General features: G+C 41.8%; 1 protein-coding gene across 1 annotated transcript in view; it reads right to left on the reverse strand.

Annotated features, from left to right (window-relative positions):
- Nucleotides 1-368: 368 nt before the first annotated feature.
- The window catches only part of loxl2b (lysyl oxidase-like 2b), a 49,303-nt gene continuing 27,858 nt past the window's right edge, over nucleotides 369-21,813 (reverse strand). Inside the window, exons 7-14 of the mRNA XM_080737950.1 lie at nucleotides 15,367-15,518; nucleotides 14,504-14,671; nucleotides 9,236-9,401; nucleotides 5,064-5,304; nucleotides 2,705-2,820; nucleotides 1,740-1,876; nucleotides 901-1,012; nucleotides 369-530 (exon numbers count right to left, since the gene is read on the reverse strand). Coding sequence (XP_080594076.1) covers nucleotides 460-530; nucleotides 901-1,012; nucleotides 1,740-1,876; nucleotides 2,705-2,820; nucleotides 5,064-5,304; nucleotides 9,236-9,401; nucleotides 14,504-14,671; nucleotides 15,367-15,518 — 1,163 coding nt within the window. The 3' untranslated portion in view covers nucleotides 369-459. The remainder of the gene's footprint in view (nucleotides 531-900; nucleotides 1,013-1,739; nucleotides 1,877-2,704; nucleotides 2,821-5,063; nucleotides 5,305-9,235; nucleotides 9,402-14,503; nucleotides 14,672-15,366; nucleotides 15,519-21,813) is intronic.

A 21,813-nucleotide genomic window follows, 5' to 3' on the forward strand; every position in this document is an offset into this window, starting at 1 on the left:
TTTTGAAACAAACTGCTGCCAACCTTCCTGTAATTACTTCTTCTCAAAGAAGTTGCACCCTTGATGACATCACGGATGCTGTGTATGTATGATCAGCAGCAGCAGAGCATTTCATTCATCGCTTATTCCATAAAAGGTTGTTCTAGTGCTAATGTGAGCGGGTCATGCCAGTCTGTTGATCTTGAACGGTTTGTTTTTGCCTCAGTCTGGAGGCTGAATAGTCCACAGAAGGGGAGAATTCTTAATGACACCAAAATCCATCAAATACGCTGACTGTGTTCTAGGGCAGAGAAGCGACCTGCACCTTCAAGATTGGTGGTGTTCATTCGAAGCTTGCCGCTGCCTTGAGGATGGGGCCGGGGAATGGATATTGAGTTTGATCCTGGTGTTTGTAGCGCGGGAAAATCCACCACAGATTGTGTCTAGTGGTTGGTTGGGGCTCTCTCAGTGGGAGGTCCTTTACCTGTGGACCACCTGGTTGTTGAGCAGGCCGGGAAAAGTCTCTTCCGTCTCAGTGCTTAATGAACCACCTATAAGAACAGACACACACACACACTTTAAGAGTTATATCGTTATATCGTGGATGTCTAAAACCGTTTGTTTTGTATTTATCATCTAAAAAATTTACTAAACTAGTGAAAACAGCAGATCTACAAGCACACAGTGCCTCGGGCATCGCGAGGTGTTGTGTGCTTGTAGATCGGCTGTTTTCACTAGTTTTGTGGGACGGTCTTGTATGATGAAGCAGGGCTTTGCTTTACCAAAAGACATACACATTTGAAACTTGGAGATACAAGCTTTCTGCCCGACAGTGACGATATACAAAACAATGAAAGAAAGAAAATAAACAATACAAGATTCTACATAAGTATACAGACATACAAGACTGTGCAGTATTACCATTATGACAGCTGTACATCCATACACGATGCCCGTCATATCGACATCTGCATTTCATGATGTTATTGCTGTAGTCTGATTCTGGCACTTCATACTTTGGATTGATGTTAATCTGCAAGAGAGGAGACATATGGCAAACTACAGTATTAGGCAACACCTTCTAACGGAGTCCAAGGCACCTCATGGAAAGAGAGGTCATTTATCAAATTACTAACCTCAACTATTGAAAACAACTAGAAACATGAAATGGACAAACAAGGAAAAAAACAACTAAAGCTTAAACAAACAGATGACTGTCTACATTTGTGTCATTTTGTAATAGGGGTGGGCGATATGGTGATAATTATCGTTGAGACGATACAATGTCTCCACGATATGCCTTTTCAGAGGTATCGTATATATTGTGATACAATAGATGGAGCCTTGTAAAAAATCCTGTTTAATCGTTAATACAGAGATTCATTGCAGAATTTAATTTAAACCTGCATTTTGGTCTAAATCAGTAGTTCTCAAACTTTAAAATGTCAACATCTCCACTTAACTCTGACAGTATACAAATGAAACCAAATGGACCTGTAAAGGTCCATTTGGTTTCATTTGTATACTGTCAGAGTTACATACTTGTACAGTTCAATTTAGACCTCCCAAAAGGAACCTAGAGAGTCTTGTTTTTGTCAACTTGAAAAATAACCATAAAAACCAACGTGAAAAAGAATCGTATTTTTCCATATCGCCCACCCCTATTTTGTAAGCAAAAGCTTGATTATAATGTGTTGTGGTTTAAATTGTGGTTTTATATGAAACACAACTCAAGGCAAGAAATGAAGAGGAAAGATTACCTGAAAAATGTAATCCCCAGGTGTGATGTCAGTGATGTCAACCCACTGGCAGTCGATGTCATGTCGGTAGGTATCCCAGCAGCCCACCGTGATACCCTGCTCTCCAAAATTGGCACACTCATATTGCTTGTCAATACCTACAACACAAACCGTCAGTCAAACATTAAATGAGAGCAGAGGTTACTGTACTATACAATCGATCTCATAGTCACACCTGTTTCTAATCAAATCACATTTTCTGGAATCAAGTCAACTCATTTTGTGTGATATATCAATGGAAACATGGTCAGAATTGATCTGAAGAGATTTTAACGGTGAATATCACTACATAAAACCTGACCTATTGAGCTTGTTATTATTGTGTAGGCAGGGGCAGGGGTGTCGCACCAAATTCTGGGCCCTGGGTACTTTAAATATTGAAAAATAGCAGATATATAAGCTCACAGCGCGGCAGCGAGTGCCACGCTGCGAGCTTGTAGATCTGCTATTTTTGAAAAGTCTTTCAATATTTCAAATCCTTCTAAGCTTTTTTGAAGAAGAAAAAAAATGTTTCTATGTCAGTGGTGCTCAAACCTTTTCATGTGAAGGACCCCGAAAAATTATATGTATTTGGCCCCGGACCCCCATCTCAAAATATGTAGTTCCAGGGACCCCCCAGAAGCAAAATTTGAGTTACAAATGTTCGCTTAAAAAATACATATATTCAAAGATTTGCACACATTTTCAAAAATTGCAGTTCTACAAGCTCGCCGCGCTGTGAGAGTGCCGCGCTGTGAGCTTGTATATCTAATATTTTTCAATAGCTAAAGTATAAAATAACCCTCCACCTTGGGCCCTAGTAACTCAGTCCCACTTTCTCCCCCTTGTGACGCCCCTGACGGTGAATATCACTAGATAAAACCTGACCTCTTGAGCTTGTTATTATTGTGTAGGGGAGGAGATCTATCCATTGCACTTGTGCTCACCTTCATCACACTCAGAGTCTTCCAGACAGAAGCTGGCTTTGTGTCCTTCTGCCACTTTAGTGCCGTTGAGACTGAACAGGTCGTAGTGTGTGAACACCTCCATGCTGTGGTAATGTCTACACACACACACACGCACACGTGCGCGCACACACACACACACACACACACACACACACACACACACACACACACACACACACACACACACACACACACACACACACACACACACACACACACACACACACACAGCAACAGAAAACACAACAGTGGTAAAGATGTGCACCGCACATCAACAGTACATTTGATTGCGACCATAGGTCGCAGTTTACTATGATAACCGTCACAGCTTGTCCGTGTCTGTCTGTCGGGTCGTTCGTACGGGTAACGTCTAACACTGTGGTTCCCCTGACACATCACTGTGACATCACAGGTGACATCACAGTGATGTCAGATACTCAGAGCAGGGATCTCCATTTATGGGCATAAACAGGTGACATCACAGTGATGTCAGATGCTCTGAGCAGGGCTCTCCATATATGGGCATAAAAGGGACTCTGTTAGGGATCTCAATATATGGGCATAAAAGGGATTGTATCCCAGATGATGCCCTGTTAGGACAACCACACCAACATAATCCATATGTGGCCAAGACAGATGGTGCGACCTCGCCCTTTAGGGCCTTACGCATTTATTGGTAGTACAGTGATATGGAACTAATTTGTGAAAGTAACTTTTACTTACAATAGTAATGTCTGGAGAAATCAGTGGGAAAAACAGAAAAAAAGACACACACACTAGGCTCTGGAGGCATACATTTGGTATTCTAGGACTGAAACCCTCAACAGCCTTCTTCCGTTGCCACACTGTCTCCCCACTCCCCAATCTCACTAAGGAAAAATGCAAAGGGGAGTTGACTGCCAGCTCTGTTTCAAAAAATTGTATTTACCAACCTACTCAGGCTCAGAAGTTCAGCACAAAAATATACAGCGCCATCCACAGAGGCCACATTTTCTTGTATGCTCGACTTATAGTCTGTTGAAGTACGAGGCACCAGGCAGACACAAAGGGCCAAAAGGAAACATTCCGCCTGCAAATGTTCTATGTTTAGTAATGCAGTGTGCAATCCCACAAGATTCTTGGAAATAGCTCTGCATGGGACAGCAAGATTCAGCCAGTCATGACAGGGAGCCAGTGATGTGTGTGGGGCTGGTCATCGTGTAAAGCTGCCAACACGACACAGTTCCTCTACCAGACACTGGAACCACAAAAAAAATCAATCTAACGTGCAACACATAGTTTGTGGATGGGGTAATTTAACTATTCCCTAAAATAATCAAACAAAACATTAATAAATTGATATGTGGTGAAGTAAATATCATGGTAAAACAAAACCTCTTCGATATGTAGATTGTACACAGTCAACTTGAATTTAGAAGACAATGGCCATCAAGTAGATAAATATGCAAGTGCATAAGTCCTTCAATCATGTTCTTGGGTAATATATAATACAAATTAATACTTGGGCTGCCATAGTTTTGTCATAACTAATGTAGATCAACGGCCATGTATCTTTCCTATTGTTTTTACCAGATTTTCGGTGGCGGCGTGCACGCGGTTGTGCGTGCGGCGGCCCTATTTCACGGCCGCTCAACGTCTTGTCTTTCACACGGAGAAGAAAAAATACAACCGCTGCGATGCATGAGTTAGATATAGAACATAGAACATGAAGCCGTCTCGACCAAACAAGCGAGGAAAAAGCCATTTTACCGAACCCAGATAAAGGAATGTGAATGAGGAAAGGGAAGTCGGCAAAAGCAGCATTCGTGATGTATCATGGGATATGGACGTGATAACGGGGCTGTGGCGCTGCACCGCGGTAATTCTTATCACGTTCCTGGATGTTTTTGGTGTCCCTAGTGTTAATAATTAGGTGTTAACCAATAAGGATATTATAAGGATTATAACGTTGTTGTCAGGCAGAAACCTCGTATATCCAAGTTTCAAATTTGTATGTTCTTTCGTAAAGTAAAGCCCTGCTTCATCACACAAGGCCGGCGCACAAAAGTAGTGAAAACAGCTGATCTACGAGCACACAACGCCTTGCACCGCGAGGCGTTGTGTGCTTGTAGATCGGCTGTTTTCACTAGTTTAAATCATTTTTAAAATGATAAATGCGAAACAAACGGTTGTGGACATACAAGATTTTCACCCGACAACGACGATATCTGAACTGTCGCTGGAATAGCGGGAACACCACCGTCGCCCCCTGCAATGTTGTGACCCTCGGCTTGGTACCCTAGACATAATTCGGCCCTTGGGGAAAACTAATTGGGGAACCCTGCCGTACTGTATGTACCTGTGACAGTCGTGCCAAACCCAGGAGTTTCTCTCAGCTTTGGGCCTGAAGTCGGACTGTCCATTGTTGTGGATCTGCGAGGAGAATCGGAGCAGTCGCCGGTAGGCGTTGGCCGGGGTCTGGCTGGAGGCGGAGGCGAGACAGTTCTCTTCGTGGGCACACTGCAGCATGAACATGGGCCTGTCCTCCATGTAGGTGGTCTGCTCCACCACCGAGGGGTTCAGCACCAAGTCAGGAGCCGCTGAAGAAGAGGAGGGCATGGGGAGAAGATGGCCACAGACCACACAGTGAGCAAGATGAGATGAACACAGGCCAGGGAGGGAGCAAAGAAAACGGTAGTGGACAAGGGAGCGAGAGCTAACAATTTAGAAATTGCATACTATACCATGTTATCAAAGAAAACATACATACACATTATGTTGTCAATCGTCTTAAAGAACTCGTACCATACTGTCGTCAACAAAGGTCACGCTATACTAGGTCAAATATACAGTGCTTATTTGCGTCCATGTGGCCTGTCCATGAAAGAATTGGGTCTATCTATACATTCTAAATCTATACAGTAGGGAATGAAAGACAAAAGCCTGCTGACAGATCACTGGACTGTCCATCCGTGTATCAGGGTTTCCGCTAGGCATTTTTGGGGCCGGCCACTGTGGCCGGCAGGATTATATTTTACCGGCCAATCAATTAATTTATCGGCCATATTATATTGAACGTCACACGTGTTTGCAGATGAGATACTGTATGTGCATGGTGCACATAATAATTACCCCATTTTATGTTAGCGCTGGGCTTCCTTAATTGCTCTTTATCACAGATGCAATTGCAATCTGTTCCTGAGTTAACAAAATAATATCCTAACTTACTACTTATGTTATGTAGTAGTATAAAGAAGTGAATAGGTTAAAGTGGGCGCGCAACACAAGCGAACCGTTTGCGCGCCCTGCCACAAATTAATAAGTTAATTGTAGACCTATATGATTTTGGCTTCACCGTCTCATCCTTAATATGCAAACACACAACATTTGTTTTGTTTTGTTAATGTTATGTTGGTGCAAGGAAGGTTACTAACTTGCCTCTGTTGCTTTGACCACGATGGGATCACATCCATGCTGCGATCAGAAAGTCATAATATCCACGATTCCACAGAGTTCGGGTCCCTTTTTCATTATCGTCTACTCTGGGTCCAGCTTGGTCTAGAACCCCAGTTCTGTTCTGATTATAACCCTAAAACCACGCTGTAGACCTCCGTGAGGTGCCAACTTGATAGCCTTACATTAATTCGCTCCTGCAGGACTTCTGCATTGTGACGGGGGATGTCTGCAGGGCTCCCTGCAGACATCCCCCGTCACAATGCAGAAGTCCTGCAGGAGCAGATTAATGTAAGGCTACCAACTTGACGGAGCTGTGAAACGTGATGTGTGCTTCTCCGTAAGGCCGTGTGCGTGTCTAAAATAGCAGACATACAAGCTCACAGCGATGCGCGTTTCGACTTGTTGTGAGCTTGAAGCTCATGCACGTAACATAGAGATGGGATTTATGGCTATTTGAAGTGAGCCGGATCTCTGGGATCCGTTCCTTTCAAAGAGCCGTTCAAAAGACTAGCGTGCTTTTCCCACCACTGTTCAGGAACGGCTCCCTACTGTGAACCGTTCATTTCAAAGAGCCGTTCAAAAGACTTGATTCGTTCGCGAAAGTCCCACCTCTAACAGCGCAGCATGAAGCAGCTCCGCTGTCGTCAGACTCACAGAAGACAGAACATGATACAAATTTAAAATTATGATAGGTTTTAATGGTTGTAGCTTTACTACTTTAGACAAATAATTATGTGAATAATAAGATTAAATGATAAAATAGCCTAAGAGGCATTTTCCCAGACGGCCACGGTGGCCGGTGGACTTTGTAATTACCGGCCAATGAAACATTTAACCGGCCAATGGCCGGTAAATACCGGCTAACGGAATCTCTGCCGTGTATGTGTCTACTCCCTGTTTTAAACAAACTGTACACAAGCGCCTTAACTCATCTACTGCTTATGACTAGTTTGACGAGTTATATTTATGGGTCCACTCTGCTTATGACAAGTATGACGAGTTTGAAAAAAAGAAAAATTGGACCCCATTAAATCTAGTAAACATGATTTCAATCGCATGTTCCACCCCCATACAACCCCATCTTTCATACAGGGCAGCCATCTTTGTTTACATGACATGTAAAACATAATGGCTATTATCTCAAGAATGCCTGAACGGATTTCCAATCGGATTATTTAGTTTGAAAGCTGTGAACAGCAGCCTGCACAAACATGGTGCATGATCTGTGCATGGGCGTGCATGATCTGTGCACTATAAATTACATGGAAGTCTATGGAGACTTCTGGCAGGATATCCTGAAAAAATTGCATTCAAAATGGCAGGAAATGAGTTAAGTAGTGGTTCAATGATTTTTCTTTGTTGGTGATAATTCAAACAGAACATACAGTATAAAACAGGTTTGTGTGATTTTTGTAGACATCTATCTGTGTCCACCAACTAAAGTGTGCAGAAAACAGCAATGGATGATCGTGCAACTCACTATCCGCCGTCCAAGCAGGCGGACGGTGCAAATTGAGGACGTCTTGACCACTAAATTGCAGTGTGCTTGCTGATTTGCAAATTACACAAAATCTACTGCACCTCTCCTCCAACATGGTGCACAGTGAGTCCTTAAAATGCCAAACAATCGTACAGCAGTAAAAGATTCACCGGTCCACTGCACAGTGCACACCTCTCATGCCAATCCACCTGGCCCAAAACAGGACCCCATGTCATTATTCCAATAAAGTGCCAATGCTGCACTTCATAAACACATGATGTGTAAAACCCCAGGGCAAAAATCCACTCGCCAAGCCAGTTTGCCCTCCTGGCCCCAAAGTTGTGGAATAAACTCCCTGTCGCACTTAGAACAACGGACTCACTCGCTAGCTTTCGCCGTGGACTGAAGACTCACCTTTTCAGACTCCACCTAAACCCTTAGCACTACTGTAACCCTCAATGGACCAATGGTCAAACCTAAAAACAAATGCTAACTAGCTTCATGTATGGTCATTGACCATACATGAAGCTAGTTAGCATTTGTTTTTTATTGTTTTCTAGATAGATATTCATTTGCATTTGTTATATTGCTGTTGATGTACTGACATATTATCTTGTTTATTATTGTGATGTTTTATCTGCTTATTGTAAGTCGCTTTGGATTAAAAGTGCCTAAACTGTAAACTGTTACATTAAACAAGTCTTTTTTTTGTACCTCATATTACATTATGATGGGCATTTCATTGTTACTCTTGCTGGAGTCCTCATTCAAAGCCACTTTTTGACTAAGCTTCAGACCTCCCAAAACAAACTGATCCGACTACTAAAGCCCTGGCATGACTCACCTAATTCCAACACACATTGCTGGGGTGGCTCAGGGTAGAAGACTGGGTTAATCAAATACAATTGGGATTGGTATTTAAGATAGTCAAAGGGACAGTGCCCTCAATACCCTCATACCTGACTAAATACTTCTCCAAAGTGAGTGACACCCATAGCCACAACACTAGAGGGCGCGACAACGATCTGGTACAACCCAAATATAGAGCAAACCCGGGACAATTCTCATTCTACTACTCTGACACAAAATGTGGAATGCCCTTACACCATCCATTAAAAGAATGTGAATCACTGGTTTCTTTCAAAACTAGCCTGATGCAAATTTCCCAAAGAAAGAAGGTATCATTCACTTTTTTCACCTTTGTACATAGGTGTTTTTGTAGTTGTGATGACTGTGATTTTTTTTTGTTATGCTATGTTAATGAATTGAATATATAGGACCAAAGTGCATTCATTGGAATTTTTCATTCTTCCTTTTTTCCAGATTTACTAATGTTATTATTATAATGTTTAAAAAATAATACAAAATAAATAAAATAAAATAAAGGTTTTTCTTTCTTTCAAACCATCTTGTGATGCAATTCAAGGACAATATGGGTGTTCTTGGTGTAAAAATAAGCGTACAATCTTTGCAAAAGATATTACAAATAGAACTCTTTACGTCCTACAGTTTTACATAGTAGTAGGCACTACAGTACAAGTACAGCATGAAACAACCATGGCCATACTGTAAATGCTTATTATTTAGTGTCTTACTCTCGGAACAAGAGACCCCAGCGGCGTAGCGTCCCCCTCCTCTGGGGCAGCTGAGGTGGGCTCCGTGATGGAGGCAGTGGGAGAGGGACATCTCAGTGCCGGAACAGCGGACCCCACTCATCGCCACCGCGTCTGCGCTCACCTCCCCTGGCCAGTACCACGTCTCCTGTTAGGACAACATGGAATGAAGTTAGAGCAGGGGTCTTCAACGTTTTCAGGCCAAGGACCCCTTAGCTGAGAGAGAGATGAAGCAGGGAACCCCAGATTCCATATAGTTTCATTGTTTGACAGCACAATCATCAGTGTATTTTGGATTCATGTCAATTTATGTTATCAGATATGTAACCACTTGATCCGTCAATACTTAATAAACTTGACCTTTCACTTGGTGTGCTCTTTTTTCCCCTATACACCAAACCGCTTTGCCCAGAATAGCTGATCTTCAAGCTCACAACGCAGCAGCGTCAGTTCAGAAAAAGCTAAGGTATGGCAACATGACTGGTGTCCTCTTTTCTGGCTCTTACATTGACATTCCTACACCCACAGAAAACCTTCTGGCCACATGCTGTGGTCTTTAACCAGTGTTCATCCTCCATGACTGTTGAAGGCAGCACAGAATCTCTCCAGTCCCAGGTCTATTTGATATCAGCATTGCTTTTCAGTGTTCTAATGTCTTTCCCTAAGAGGCTAAGAGCACCTATTAACCAACCTGTATGGTTCATGGACTATTAAAGCATTACATTTTCGACTCCATAGAGTTGTTGTTGTCATTAGATGGCCACCATTGAAAGGGTGGAAGTCCAGCATTAACTTTTAGCCATGGATAATTTATATTTACGGTAGTTAAGTTTAGCCACGGGTTGAATTAGGTACTAATAGCAAGAGCTATGGGTTGAATTAGGTATTGTTAGTATAGTTTAGGCATGGATTTAAATAGGTACCGTTAAGTTTAGGCATAGATTTAATTAGGTATTGTTTTTTTTGTTGTTTTTTTAAGATTTGTTTTGGGGCTTTTTATGCCTTAATTCGATAGGATAGTAGACTGATAGGAAACGGGGAGAGAGATGGGGAATGACATGTGGCAAAGGTCGTCCGGATAGGGAATCAAACCGGCGACGCCAGCAGGCATCATAGCCTAGTATGTGGTATGCGCCTTGACCACTAGGCCAGCGGGCGCCCCTTAATTAGGTATTGTTGGTATGGTCAAGTGTAGGCATGGGCTTCCAGCAGCACGGTCAGGGCCTGGACCAATCAGTGACGTCTCGATTGGGGCCAGATCAAGTCAAACCATGACTAGTCAGATCTGGCCTAGAATATCACCTGAGTCCGATCAAGGCCAGATAAAAATCATAACTAGAATACATGCTCATATTTCAACTAACATTACAAACAATAACAGGACGTTATTATAACATCATCATGAAGTAATTTGGCTTGCAGGGCTTAATTAGGTATTGTTAGTATGGTTAATTAAAGGAGCAGTTCACCCCCAAAATGACTTTTTTTCTATTGAGACTTGAGTTCTTTTTTGTATTTGTCGCATTCCTAAGACAAAAATGTGATTATAGTAAATTTACCCCCGTTGATTCAGGATGGGGACCCAAATACATTCGGGTGCCCATCCGGAATCAATGGAGGTACATTTATTGTTATCAAATTATTGTCTTAGGAATACGACAAAAACAAAAACATATCCATGAATTCAAGTCTCCATGACGTAATCAATAGGAAAAAAAGTAATTTTGGGGGTGAACTACTCCTTTAAGTTTAGGCATGGGCTTGGTCACAGTGTGGTGAAGTTTGGGTAAGGATCTGGAGAGGGTGATCTGTTGGAACTTCTGATGGCCTTCAAATGACTAACATGCTTATTCAATTCAATTCTTATTAAAGTGTCAAATCACAACAAGACACTTTACATGAAGAGCAGAGATTCAACATTGTCCCACTCAGCTGGTATCCCAAGCAGGTCTAAATTAAATCTTGATTAGAAAAATCATTGCAACATGAAAACCAGCTCTAGTGAAAGGTGGTATAACACTCAGCTGTGGGGCACAATGAGAAATTATAATGTAATGCAATGTAAGGCCAGGCATTCATGTACAAATCGTTTACTATATTAAGAAGTTTAATATTTGAATACCATATTTTCATGTGGATAAAAAACTGATTGATAAATCTATGTAGGGACATTTTCAATAACTAATTTGTTGAAGTGATGTGCCACTCCAGCCACTAGAGGGAGCCCCTTGTTAATGTTATTTTGTCTGAAAATGTTGAGCCCTTTAGAACCAGCAGTGTAGATTACATTTTATTACCATTTCCTTCACCTTTAATGAATAATATATGTGTATATAAAACTGTACCGTAAAACACAAAATAAGCATGTGTCCCTTGATTCTAGAATATGTTTAAATAATAAGTTGTAGGCTAACTGTAGGTAAAGGTATGAGCCAGAGGGAAGAAAAACAGTAATGGTAGCTATTACACTGATTTGTTTTAGAATTTAAACTGCAATCCATAACTTTTTTTTTTTGTGTGAATAAAATGTGATTTTAAGAGTTTGTTAATACAATGATGATTAACATAACTGTCTCCATGCCCTTCTATTGAGAAATGTAGACCCTAGACCAGCTCAATGCCCAAACAGGCTTTCAATCTTAGCTCAAATCCCAGGGTAGGGCATGAATCTTATGGGTTGCAGCTTTAAAAGACAACAGAGACACCGTCCCTGTCTCGAGGCAAGCCTGACAGCCTATAATAAACAAAAATCATTATTTTGCCATTTCCACTCATAAATCTCCGACATCGAGGAGTGTTCTGTGTCATTCCACGGCTGTGCAAATACTTTCCTAAGCTGTAAGTATGCTGGCAGGCCTCCCTTCTATTACAGTTATCAACCCACACTGTGAACATTAGAGGGCCACAATGGAAATAAGTCCTGGAATTTATTGTTTCTATCCTTGAATGTCGTTTAACCAACATGCATGCATGATTTGTTATTTGCAATTCAAATCAAACCAAATCTTAAAGTTTGGAACTCCGAATCAATCCCTGTTGGAGAGTGCATTCATCTTAATGTTTCGCAGGTGTAAGGAGTTAGCAGAGGTAAACGGTTGTTCATGTGTGGTGACTGCAGGGGGTCATTTGTCACCCATAGCAACACAGTACACACAATATGCAACTGGTTCCCATATGACACGTTTATTTTTGGGAATGGCAGGGTGTTCCAAACCACATCAAATGAGCATATTATTTTCGGCTTATGTGTTGACAGTGAACGCAACGCGAACGGGTGCAAAATGTCCCAAAACGTGACATCAGTGATGTCGTATGCCACAAACACAATGTTAGGGGTGGAAAATGTCTGTCCAAATACAGACGTCACATTTGTGATTGTAACCCTGGACTATCAGGCCAGAAAGCAGCCTGAACATCTTATATATCGTCGTTGTCGGGTGGAAACCATGTACGTCCGAAACCATTTGTTTTGTATCTATCATTTTTAAAATGATTTAAACTAGTGAAAACAGCCGATCTACGAGCACACAACGCCTCGCACCGCGAGGCGTTGTGTGCTCGTAGATCAGCTGTTTTCACTACTTTTGTGTGACAGCCTTGTGTGATGAAGCAGTGCTTTACGTTGCGAAAAAATGTACAAATTTGAAACTTGTACATACGAGGTTTCTGCCCGACAGTGACGATATACAGTATATATCTTAATATAAAATAACATTGGTAGAGTCAGTAAAACATAAAAGAATCCAGAAACCCACCACCCCAGTACACGCACGCACACCCTACCCCCCCATCATAGTAGAGAGTAGAGACCCATATTAGAGACAACCCACACCAAAGACCCCCACTCGGTGGCTGCTCATCAAAGCCAGCGACTAATTGATGGAGTCATTTCACGAGCAACCCAGTAGAGTGGTTTTGACACAGGGCTTTAAAAACGCCTCGTTCAATCCATTCCAACCTATGGGCCCCCTGCAGCGAGCGCTGCGTGGCGAGCCTCCCTTGGGTTAGCTCTTTGGTTTCTCTTTTATCATTGTCTGGTGGAGACATCAGTGGAGTTAATTGTCTGCTACTGTACAAAGAGTTAAGCCACATTATAGAAGTGCCTTATTAAAAGAAGCCTTATTTTATTATATTGTCGCTGTCGGATGGAAATCTTGTATGTCGTGTTACTTTTCATTAAATGGAAAAAATATCCAGTGTTTCACTGGATCCTAAGCAAATTTTATTTAGCTCTTAATACTTTTCATTAGTTAAATATTTAAAAAAGAAACAAAGACATACTTATTTAACCACTTTCAACCTGGCATTCCTGTTTTGGGAATGTCATTATAGGAGACATTTTTTTAAATTAATTAATAAAGTCTTTCAAATATTGTGTGAATAACAGATGTGCAAGCTCACAACACATTGGAATGCGATACATTGTGAGCTTTTTAATTCACTATTTTCAGTACTGCTGCATGAAACTGGCATACGGCGATACAATATAAAAAGATGAAAATTAAGATACAAGGTTTCTGCTCGAGAGTGACGTTATATTACCAGCCAGTGACAACTTGCTTTGTTCACAATGTGCTCAGTCACATGACCATGGTGTGCCAATCATAAATGGATACAAGTGCTGTAACTTGTAACATGTCGACCCCCTGGGGAGCCATATTTCTCCATAGGACTCAAAAGGAAAAACTGGCAGAGATGAAAGATGCAACGAATTCATGCCGACATGAAAGGAGTGAAGGAAGAGTGAGAAACAACTTTATAGGCAGATGTCTTAATCCTCACCGCACATGAATGTGACAACAGACCTAGGCAGATCAAAGTAGATGTGACCCTGTGCCATTAAATATGGATGTGGCAGGGTCCCCCCCCCCAGAACACTTCAATCACATACAGCAAAGAAAATGATTAGGCATTTGGACTAGCTACCGTGTCTCTTGGTCAAGGGACGCCATCACAGAGTGTGACAACATTGGCTTTTGCAGGACTTAAACTATGACCTTCCACATACGGGATCATGCCTTGTTCAATTAAAGTATTTCAACTAAAAAGTGCATTTACACCAGTGGCCATCAAGCATAAAGCACTGATTACGAAATAGGAAGACATACTGTACATTAGGACCAAATGTATGTTTCTTGACCAGAGCAGTGAACTGGTTTTACTCAAATTTGTATTTCAACCAAGGAGTGAATGCAGACCCAGGGGTGCTACCAAACACTATCTACACATTCTACAGTGTCTGTGACTTACCTGGAAAGCGTTACTGGCAAAGCCCAGGCCCAGCTGTCTGCAGACCACCATGGCCTCCATGGTTCCCCAGCCCTCGCTACACACCGTGCCCCAAACCAGAGAACCATTTCTCTCCGCCAGCACCTCCACACGGCCCTCATAGGGGTTGCGACCTCCACTCAGACGTAACTGCATGTGTAGACAGAACACAGCAGAGACATGGACTTATCATTATCTGAATCAGGGGATGATGTGACAGTTTTTGCTTCCCTTTGTTAAAGTTATTTTATTATTACTCAATTCTGACATTTTAATGTCCTTTGGTTCCTGTTGCCTAAATGCCAAATTTTATTTTAGGGATGTATTTTATGAGAATATGCTTACTTTATCTCTCTTACATAGCTTGTTTTTCATTTTCTTTGCTCTTCTTAAGAGCTTCATCACTTCTTTGTGTGAAAAAATTTAACTAAGCTAAGCTACTACAATGCAACTTTCATGAGTCAGCATTTCTGTCATTTCAGAGAGTGTTTTTTGCAGGTCTTTCAGTCCGAGTGTATCAAAAAGCAGGTTAGCATTTCACCAGGTTAGCATTCACCAGTGTCGGCAGGTTAGCATTCACCAGCGTTTTACTGAGGTTAGGGTTAAGGTTAGGTGTAGGTGTATCTCCGTCCCCCCGACTTTCGGCACCTCCGCACAGCCAATCACAAGCTTTCGCTGGCTGAACCGAGTTGCTTTTTTGATACACTCGGACTGAAAAACCTGCAAAAAATATTCTCCCAAATAAATAATGGGGAATAACTTAATCCATTATCCACTATTCAAGATTTGAGACAAAAAAAGGTTTATGAATATTTTGCAACAGAAATAGCATTTTTGAAACGTACTCTTTCCTGGAAGCCCATTTCTGGGACATTACACCTGACGGCTGCATCTTCTTCATGGCTGCAGCCTATAGCCTCCTTGTTGAAGAAACACTCTGTGATGGACTTCTCAAAGCCGGAACACTGCACCTCATTCATATGCACTGGGCCCATACCTTGAAAACACAAACACAACAAGGTCAGACAAGTTAAATGAAATGATGTAAACAAATAAAATAAATAATAACTGAAACTGTATTGTAAAACTAAATATAATTATAGAGGAAACGTCCTTATTTTTAGTCTCTATTTCCTAAATGTCCTGCAAAATACAAAATTATAATAACCTTTGGTCAGACAAAGGAATGCTTGGTTATTTATAAAAAGAAGGAGAAAAAAAAAAGAAAACTGAAAACGACAGAAGGCTATATTTAGTCTTTATACTGAGAAACCCAAAACTCAAACGGAGACAGTGAAGGGGAAGCGAGTGACTTGGGTTTCCAAGCCCAGCAGGCCAGTGGTGAGAATATTTCTTGTTAACAGGAAACCAACGAGGATTCCCTGGGATGGTTTTTCCGAACATAGTCACCAGTACCACTCTCCCTCTGCCTCTGCTCATTCCATGTTCGGTGTGCCATTATTCTGGAATTTACTCCTTCCCGGGCAAAATACTGGGTGGAGGTGCAGCGAAAAAAAGACTATTGGGTATTCAAAAAATAATATGAACCATAGATTTTTTTTCTCCTGGTCACAGTATATAGGACAAGCCCAGTGAGGGAGTTGGCAATTTTCCACAGTATGGCAGTAAAACATGCTATTTTCCACAGTATATTCTTGTAACAGGTGAGCTAGGGTCCTTAAAACTATTTCACAAGCTTGTTACAGTATTTCTGCTGAGTTGTGTGGGTCAGTGTCGCTTTTTGGGGGTAGGGTGGAACAGGCACGTGCACACATAGACATGAAAGGGGGCCCTTTTATCCGTCTGTAAAAAAGTGCCCTCTCCAGACCATGAATGCAGTTTTTACTATGGTGAAAGAAATGCAAATGCCCTCTTTCCATGCTATACATGAAGGAAGCATTCAAGAGAATTGCCTTGTCCAAACTCTCCTGAACATGAATGCATCATCTTGTGTTGAAAGAATTGCCATCACTGTGTAGAAATCCATGCCGTACGCCGCATCTCCAGTATTGCCTTTTTATGCTTAGTTTAGTGTGTTATCAAGTATTGAAAATAGCCGACCTCCAAGCTCACCACAGGTCGCGCTGCGACGCGTTGTGAGCTTGGAGGTCGGCTATTTTCAATATTTTCACCAAAAGGCCCTTTTAGAAATTTCAGCCCCTGCCTCTCTCATTCTCTGCACGTCCCTGGGGTGGAATTAGGGGCTGGGCTAAGGAGGGAAGGTGGGGGGGGGTCCACCCTTGCGTTTTGCCTCCAGTGATAAAACCTCTATGACAACCCATAACAAAGTCCTGCTGGTATAAGCCTAACAAACTCCTCCATGGAGGCCATAAAGAGGTACCGGTGTAGGAATGAAGGCCATCATTAGGGATATTCGTCCATAAAAGTGGTGGAATGATTTGTCTTCTGTGCAGGTTCAAATAGCCTGGAGGCCAGCTAGGGCAGAGTTGTTATGGTGCCACATCCTATAATAATGTTTCCAAGGTTCGATATCCAAAAGGCAGCAAAGTGTGGTTTTTAAATGTCTGGACTGAATAATGACTAGGGATGGGACTAGGGCATTCACCAAATATTCGAATATTCGAACATTCGAATTGTTGTTTTCTCTTTAAAAAAATATATATTTTATAAAGCTTGGCTAGATAGGAAGTCATAAGAATGAGCTGTCAATGACCCTGGTGGATGAATTTGTTATACTCTATACCAGGGGTTCTCAAACCTTTTTAGGCTGTGACCCCCAAAATAAACATATTTGAACTGGGGACCCCCACCCTGACAAGCACTTGGAATTGTAGGTATTAATGTGACTCGGTTCCACAGATAAATATTGTGAAAATAGCAGATCTACATGCTCACAACGCCTCGCAACGCGAGGCGTTGTGAGCATGTAGATCGGCTATTTTCACAATGTTCGCCTCTTGCATACTTAATATTTGACAGTTTGGCCAGTCCTGCCGAATATTTGACTATTCGAATACTTTGAGGTTGAATAATTCAAATACTAAAAATCACTATTCGTGAATGCCCTAGATGGGACCATGTGAAAATGTCATGTCACGATTATTGTTGTGACCAAAGATATTGCGATTTACGATTTTATCACGATAATCAAAATATCCCCAACATTATCCTGGGGCGTAACATTTGCTAAAAAATAGCAGATCTAAAAGCTCACAATGCGTTGCGACGTGGTGTGAGTGAGCTTGTAGATCTGCTATTATTTGGCAAAGAGATTTGGTAGAGAGAAAAAGGGTGAAAAAAACAGACTGTATCAAGTATTTCCAGAGGGTTTAAATGGTACCGGATATGCAGCTCGGCAAAGAAAAGGTGAATTGAATCCAGTGCATGACGGAGGATAATTTAACAATGAATTTAAATGTCCACAATACGATTATTGTCTCCACCAGCCGAAGGCATGGGGGAGAGTATGTTTTCCCCTTCGTCCGTCCGTGTGTCCGTGCGTGCGTGCGTCCGTCCGTGCGTGCGTGCGTCCGTGTGTCCTCGCAGTTTGTGTGCAGCTAATCTCAGTCGCCATTGGCCCGGTCGCTGCCAAAGTGAGCACACACATTCCCTGGATGCCAATCTAGAATCTCTGCCCTACATTTTTCAAATGGGCCTTTTCTAGCGCCACCTAGTGGCCGATGTTCGCAAGACACATTTCTGTGCACTACTCTTACAGATTTTGTCCAAAAATCCTACAAATCGGTAGGCAGTATCTCGACAGTCATGTGATCGATATGGATTTGTCCGATTTTTCATATTCCATCCTGATTGGCTAAGATTGGCTTCCAAAGTTTGTAGGATTGAGCCGTTTTGATCAAAATGCCTCAAATCCCAAACGCAAAGTGCAATTATCACGAAATCGCGCACACACGTTCCCACTAGGTCGAAGAAGAAATGCCACTTCAAATTTTTGAAATCAGCCTCATGGTGGCGCTATAACAGGCCCATTTGTGGTTTTACCTATAACTCCACCGATCAGTTTCAAACTTTGTAAGCGCACTCCCTAGAGGCTAAGGATAAACCTTTGCCCTGCATTTTTCACATCAGCCTTTTATAGCGCCACCTTTGGGCCAACTTATGTAAAACACATCTTTGGATATTACTCCTTGAGATTTTATCCAAAAATCACGCAAATTGGTACACAGTATCTCTATAGTCATGTGATCAAGTCCGATCTGTCTGATATTTCATATTCCATCCTGATTGGCTAATATTAGCTTCCAAAGTTTGCAGGATTGCTCCGTTTTTGAACAAAATGCCTCAAATCATCAACGCAGCTTGCGATTACCGTGATATTTGCCACACATATTCCCACTAGGTCAAGGAACAAATGCTACCTTTTTCACATTGGGCTGTTATAGCGCCACCAGCAGGTAGACTTTAGCAAAACACATTTCTGGAACACAATGCTTCAAATCATGCATGCAGTGTCCGATTGCCATGAAAGATCTAAGGTGACGAACATATGCCACCCTTTTTACATTGGCCTATTATACAGTAGTACCGCCAGGACGCACACCCTGGTGGAGACCTGTGCTCGGAAGAGCACTGCTTCTAGTTGTGAGTGTTTTTATCACAATAAACAATAATAACGATTATCGTCCCATCCCTAATAATGACTAATGCTCCGTTATAAGACGGTGAGATCTACAACATCACAACATGTCGCATCCACAATGCATTGCAAGCTCTTAGAACGGCTATTTTCGACACATGGTACCATCATATAGGCTTAAGAGCATTGGCTAAATGTATAAATTGCACACAAAGGATATGTCGTAAATACAGTAAAGAAATACTATGTATAGCTTGTATATGGTTTGCATATGCATATATGGAATCCTTCATATTTGACCATTGCTTTCTGGAGAGGAAAATGCTTCAATACATATTCAGAATCTCATGTTGTTCACCTCGCAGTAGCAGCAATGGAAGCAGAGCATCCATTCAAACTCACAGGGCTCTTGCTCTCTCAGTTACAATGTATCAAACATTTCCATATACTGTACTGTAATGTATGAATTAAAGGAAAATGCTCTGAACATTATCACATGTTACTTTAAATGTGACCTTGTATGCCCACAAAAACCCTCAGCACTAGGCTCCTGAATGGAACCAAAGTCACTTTCAGCCCTTTCAACTCCACCTCTCCAAACTCACTTTCGCCACATGGTCGGCGAATTCAATTTGCTCGGTGACGTGACGTCAGGGGTATTGAACTAGTTGAGGGCTAACATTACTGTCTGTGTGATGTTTTGGATATTTTCCTAACCAAGCATTTGGTGAGCAGATGTACCATTGCTCTAAGTAGACAATCATCACTTTTCCTCCCATTTCAAGGAGACACTGTATTTTAATAGCCACTCCAGCAGTAAAGGCTGTAATTTGAAGCTTTCTGAGCTTATTGCCTTTGGATTGCGTTCAAAGCTACTTCAAATGCTGGTACAGGGTGTACCTTACTGTGTAGGTCAAAACCTGGGAATTCTTCTGTACAAACATTTTCTGAAAAGCATCCTCACCCTCCTAGTCCTACGTAGCCTGACAATCAAGAGATCTCCGCCTACAGATACACATCTGATGACATCACAAATTGCATTTGTTGCATTAGTGCTGCAATGCAGTTATTTTTAAAATCTTTGATCGCGTATGTTGCGTGCGTACAGCACGTTTGGAAAGATCCAGTTGATATCAACGGATACGCAAGCGCAGCATATTTAGGATTTAAAATAGGGAATTTGTACGGACATGCATGCAAGTCCAAACTCTCCTGAACATGAATGCATCATCTTGTGTTGAAAGAATTGCCCTCACTGTGTAGAAATCCATTCCGTACGCCACATCTCCAGTATTGCCTTTTTATGCTTAGTTTAGTGTGTTATCAAGTATTAAGTAAGCAATTTACCCCGAGTGAGAGGACATTATGCTCTGATAATGTCCTGTGTGAGGGGGTGATCGGACGAGGCGAAGCCGAGTCCGATAACACCCTCACACAGGACATTATCAGAGCATAATGTCCGACCCCGAGTGGTAAATAGCTTTTCTACCACTTTTTCCCTTATACATGAAAGAAAACACATAGTTGTAACTTGCAAGGATCTTAAGTTACAATCATTATTGCCTATAAAACTTCCGCGAGACAGCAGATAGTTCCACCAACAACATCTTCTACTCACCAACAGATGGCGCCAACTCCATACTAATCCATGCGTCTAGCTTACAGCTAAGCTAACGTCAGTTAGAAGTACCGTTCCGGCCGTAAATAGAGGCTGTTCGCTTCCAGAAAGGCATAGGTTCAGAGAAAAGGGGCTTTAAAGTTGGCGGATTGCATTGGATCCAAATAAATCGGCGACTATAGCATGCACGTTAGTAAACATAGGACCGTTGCCACGGTCATTTGTTGGTTGGGGGAAAGGTGTTCCGACTACCTCCTGAAGTCCCCGGATGTACACTGAGGCGCATTGATCTCGGACAAGTCCTCACACAACTTTGCGGCAGTTGTTCTGTCATAACCTCCGGAATTTAGCCAATCAGAATCCAGTATTTGAACACGTGACTCGAAAAAGTGGTAGAAAAATAGCCGACCTCCGCATCTCCACATATCCGCATATGCGCTTATAGATCCAGTCCTATTTTAAAGCCTGTGTATGTATGCTGGGTAATACAGTCATGTTAATAAAGTATTCAATGAATCAATGAATCAGTCAGTCAGTCAGTCAGTCAGTCAGTCAGTCAGATGTCACCTGGTGTATCATCCTCCAAAGCATCCTCATCCTCCCATTCTCAGGTACAAATATCTCCCAATAGACATAACATTTAATACAATCATATTCTGTTGAACGATACTATCAGTATCATTATACTCTTACAAAATGATGAAATAAATTGACTGATGAAATGGCAAAATATACACACCATAGTGGATCTACTTTATTCTTAACATTCTTCACAGAAGTCAGTGCATTTATATACACCAGGGGTCTTCAACAGGGGGTCTGGGACCCCTAGGGGGTCCTCAGAGTTACTACAGGGGGTCCTCCAAAACTGAGTGATAGAACCTTTTTACTCTAGTGTCCATATTCTGAGAACTTTTGCCAAAAATAGGGTTAGGGCTATATTGATTTTCGGCTAAGAGCTTTGGTGTAGAGGGGAAAAAGAGCAGACTAAGTACAGAGTGAAAGGTCAAGTTAATAAAGTATTTACGGTTCAATTGGTTAAACATATGAAAACACAAATTGACATGAATCCAAAATACACTGATGATTAGTGCTGTACAAACAATGAAACTATAT

Source organism: Nannobrachium achirus, assembly GCF_963921795.1.
Source record: "Nannobrachium achirus genome assembly, chromosome: 12".
In the NCBI taxonomy this organism is placed as follows: domain Eukaryota; kingdom Metazoa; phylum Chordata; class Actinopteri; order Myctophiformes; family Myctophidae; genus Nannobrachium; species Nannobrachium achirus.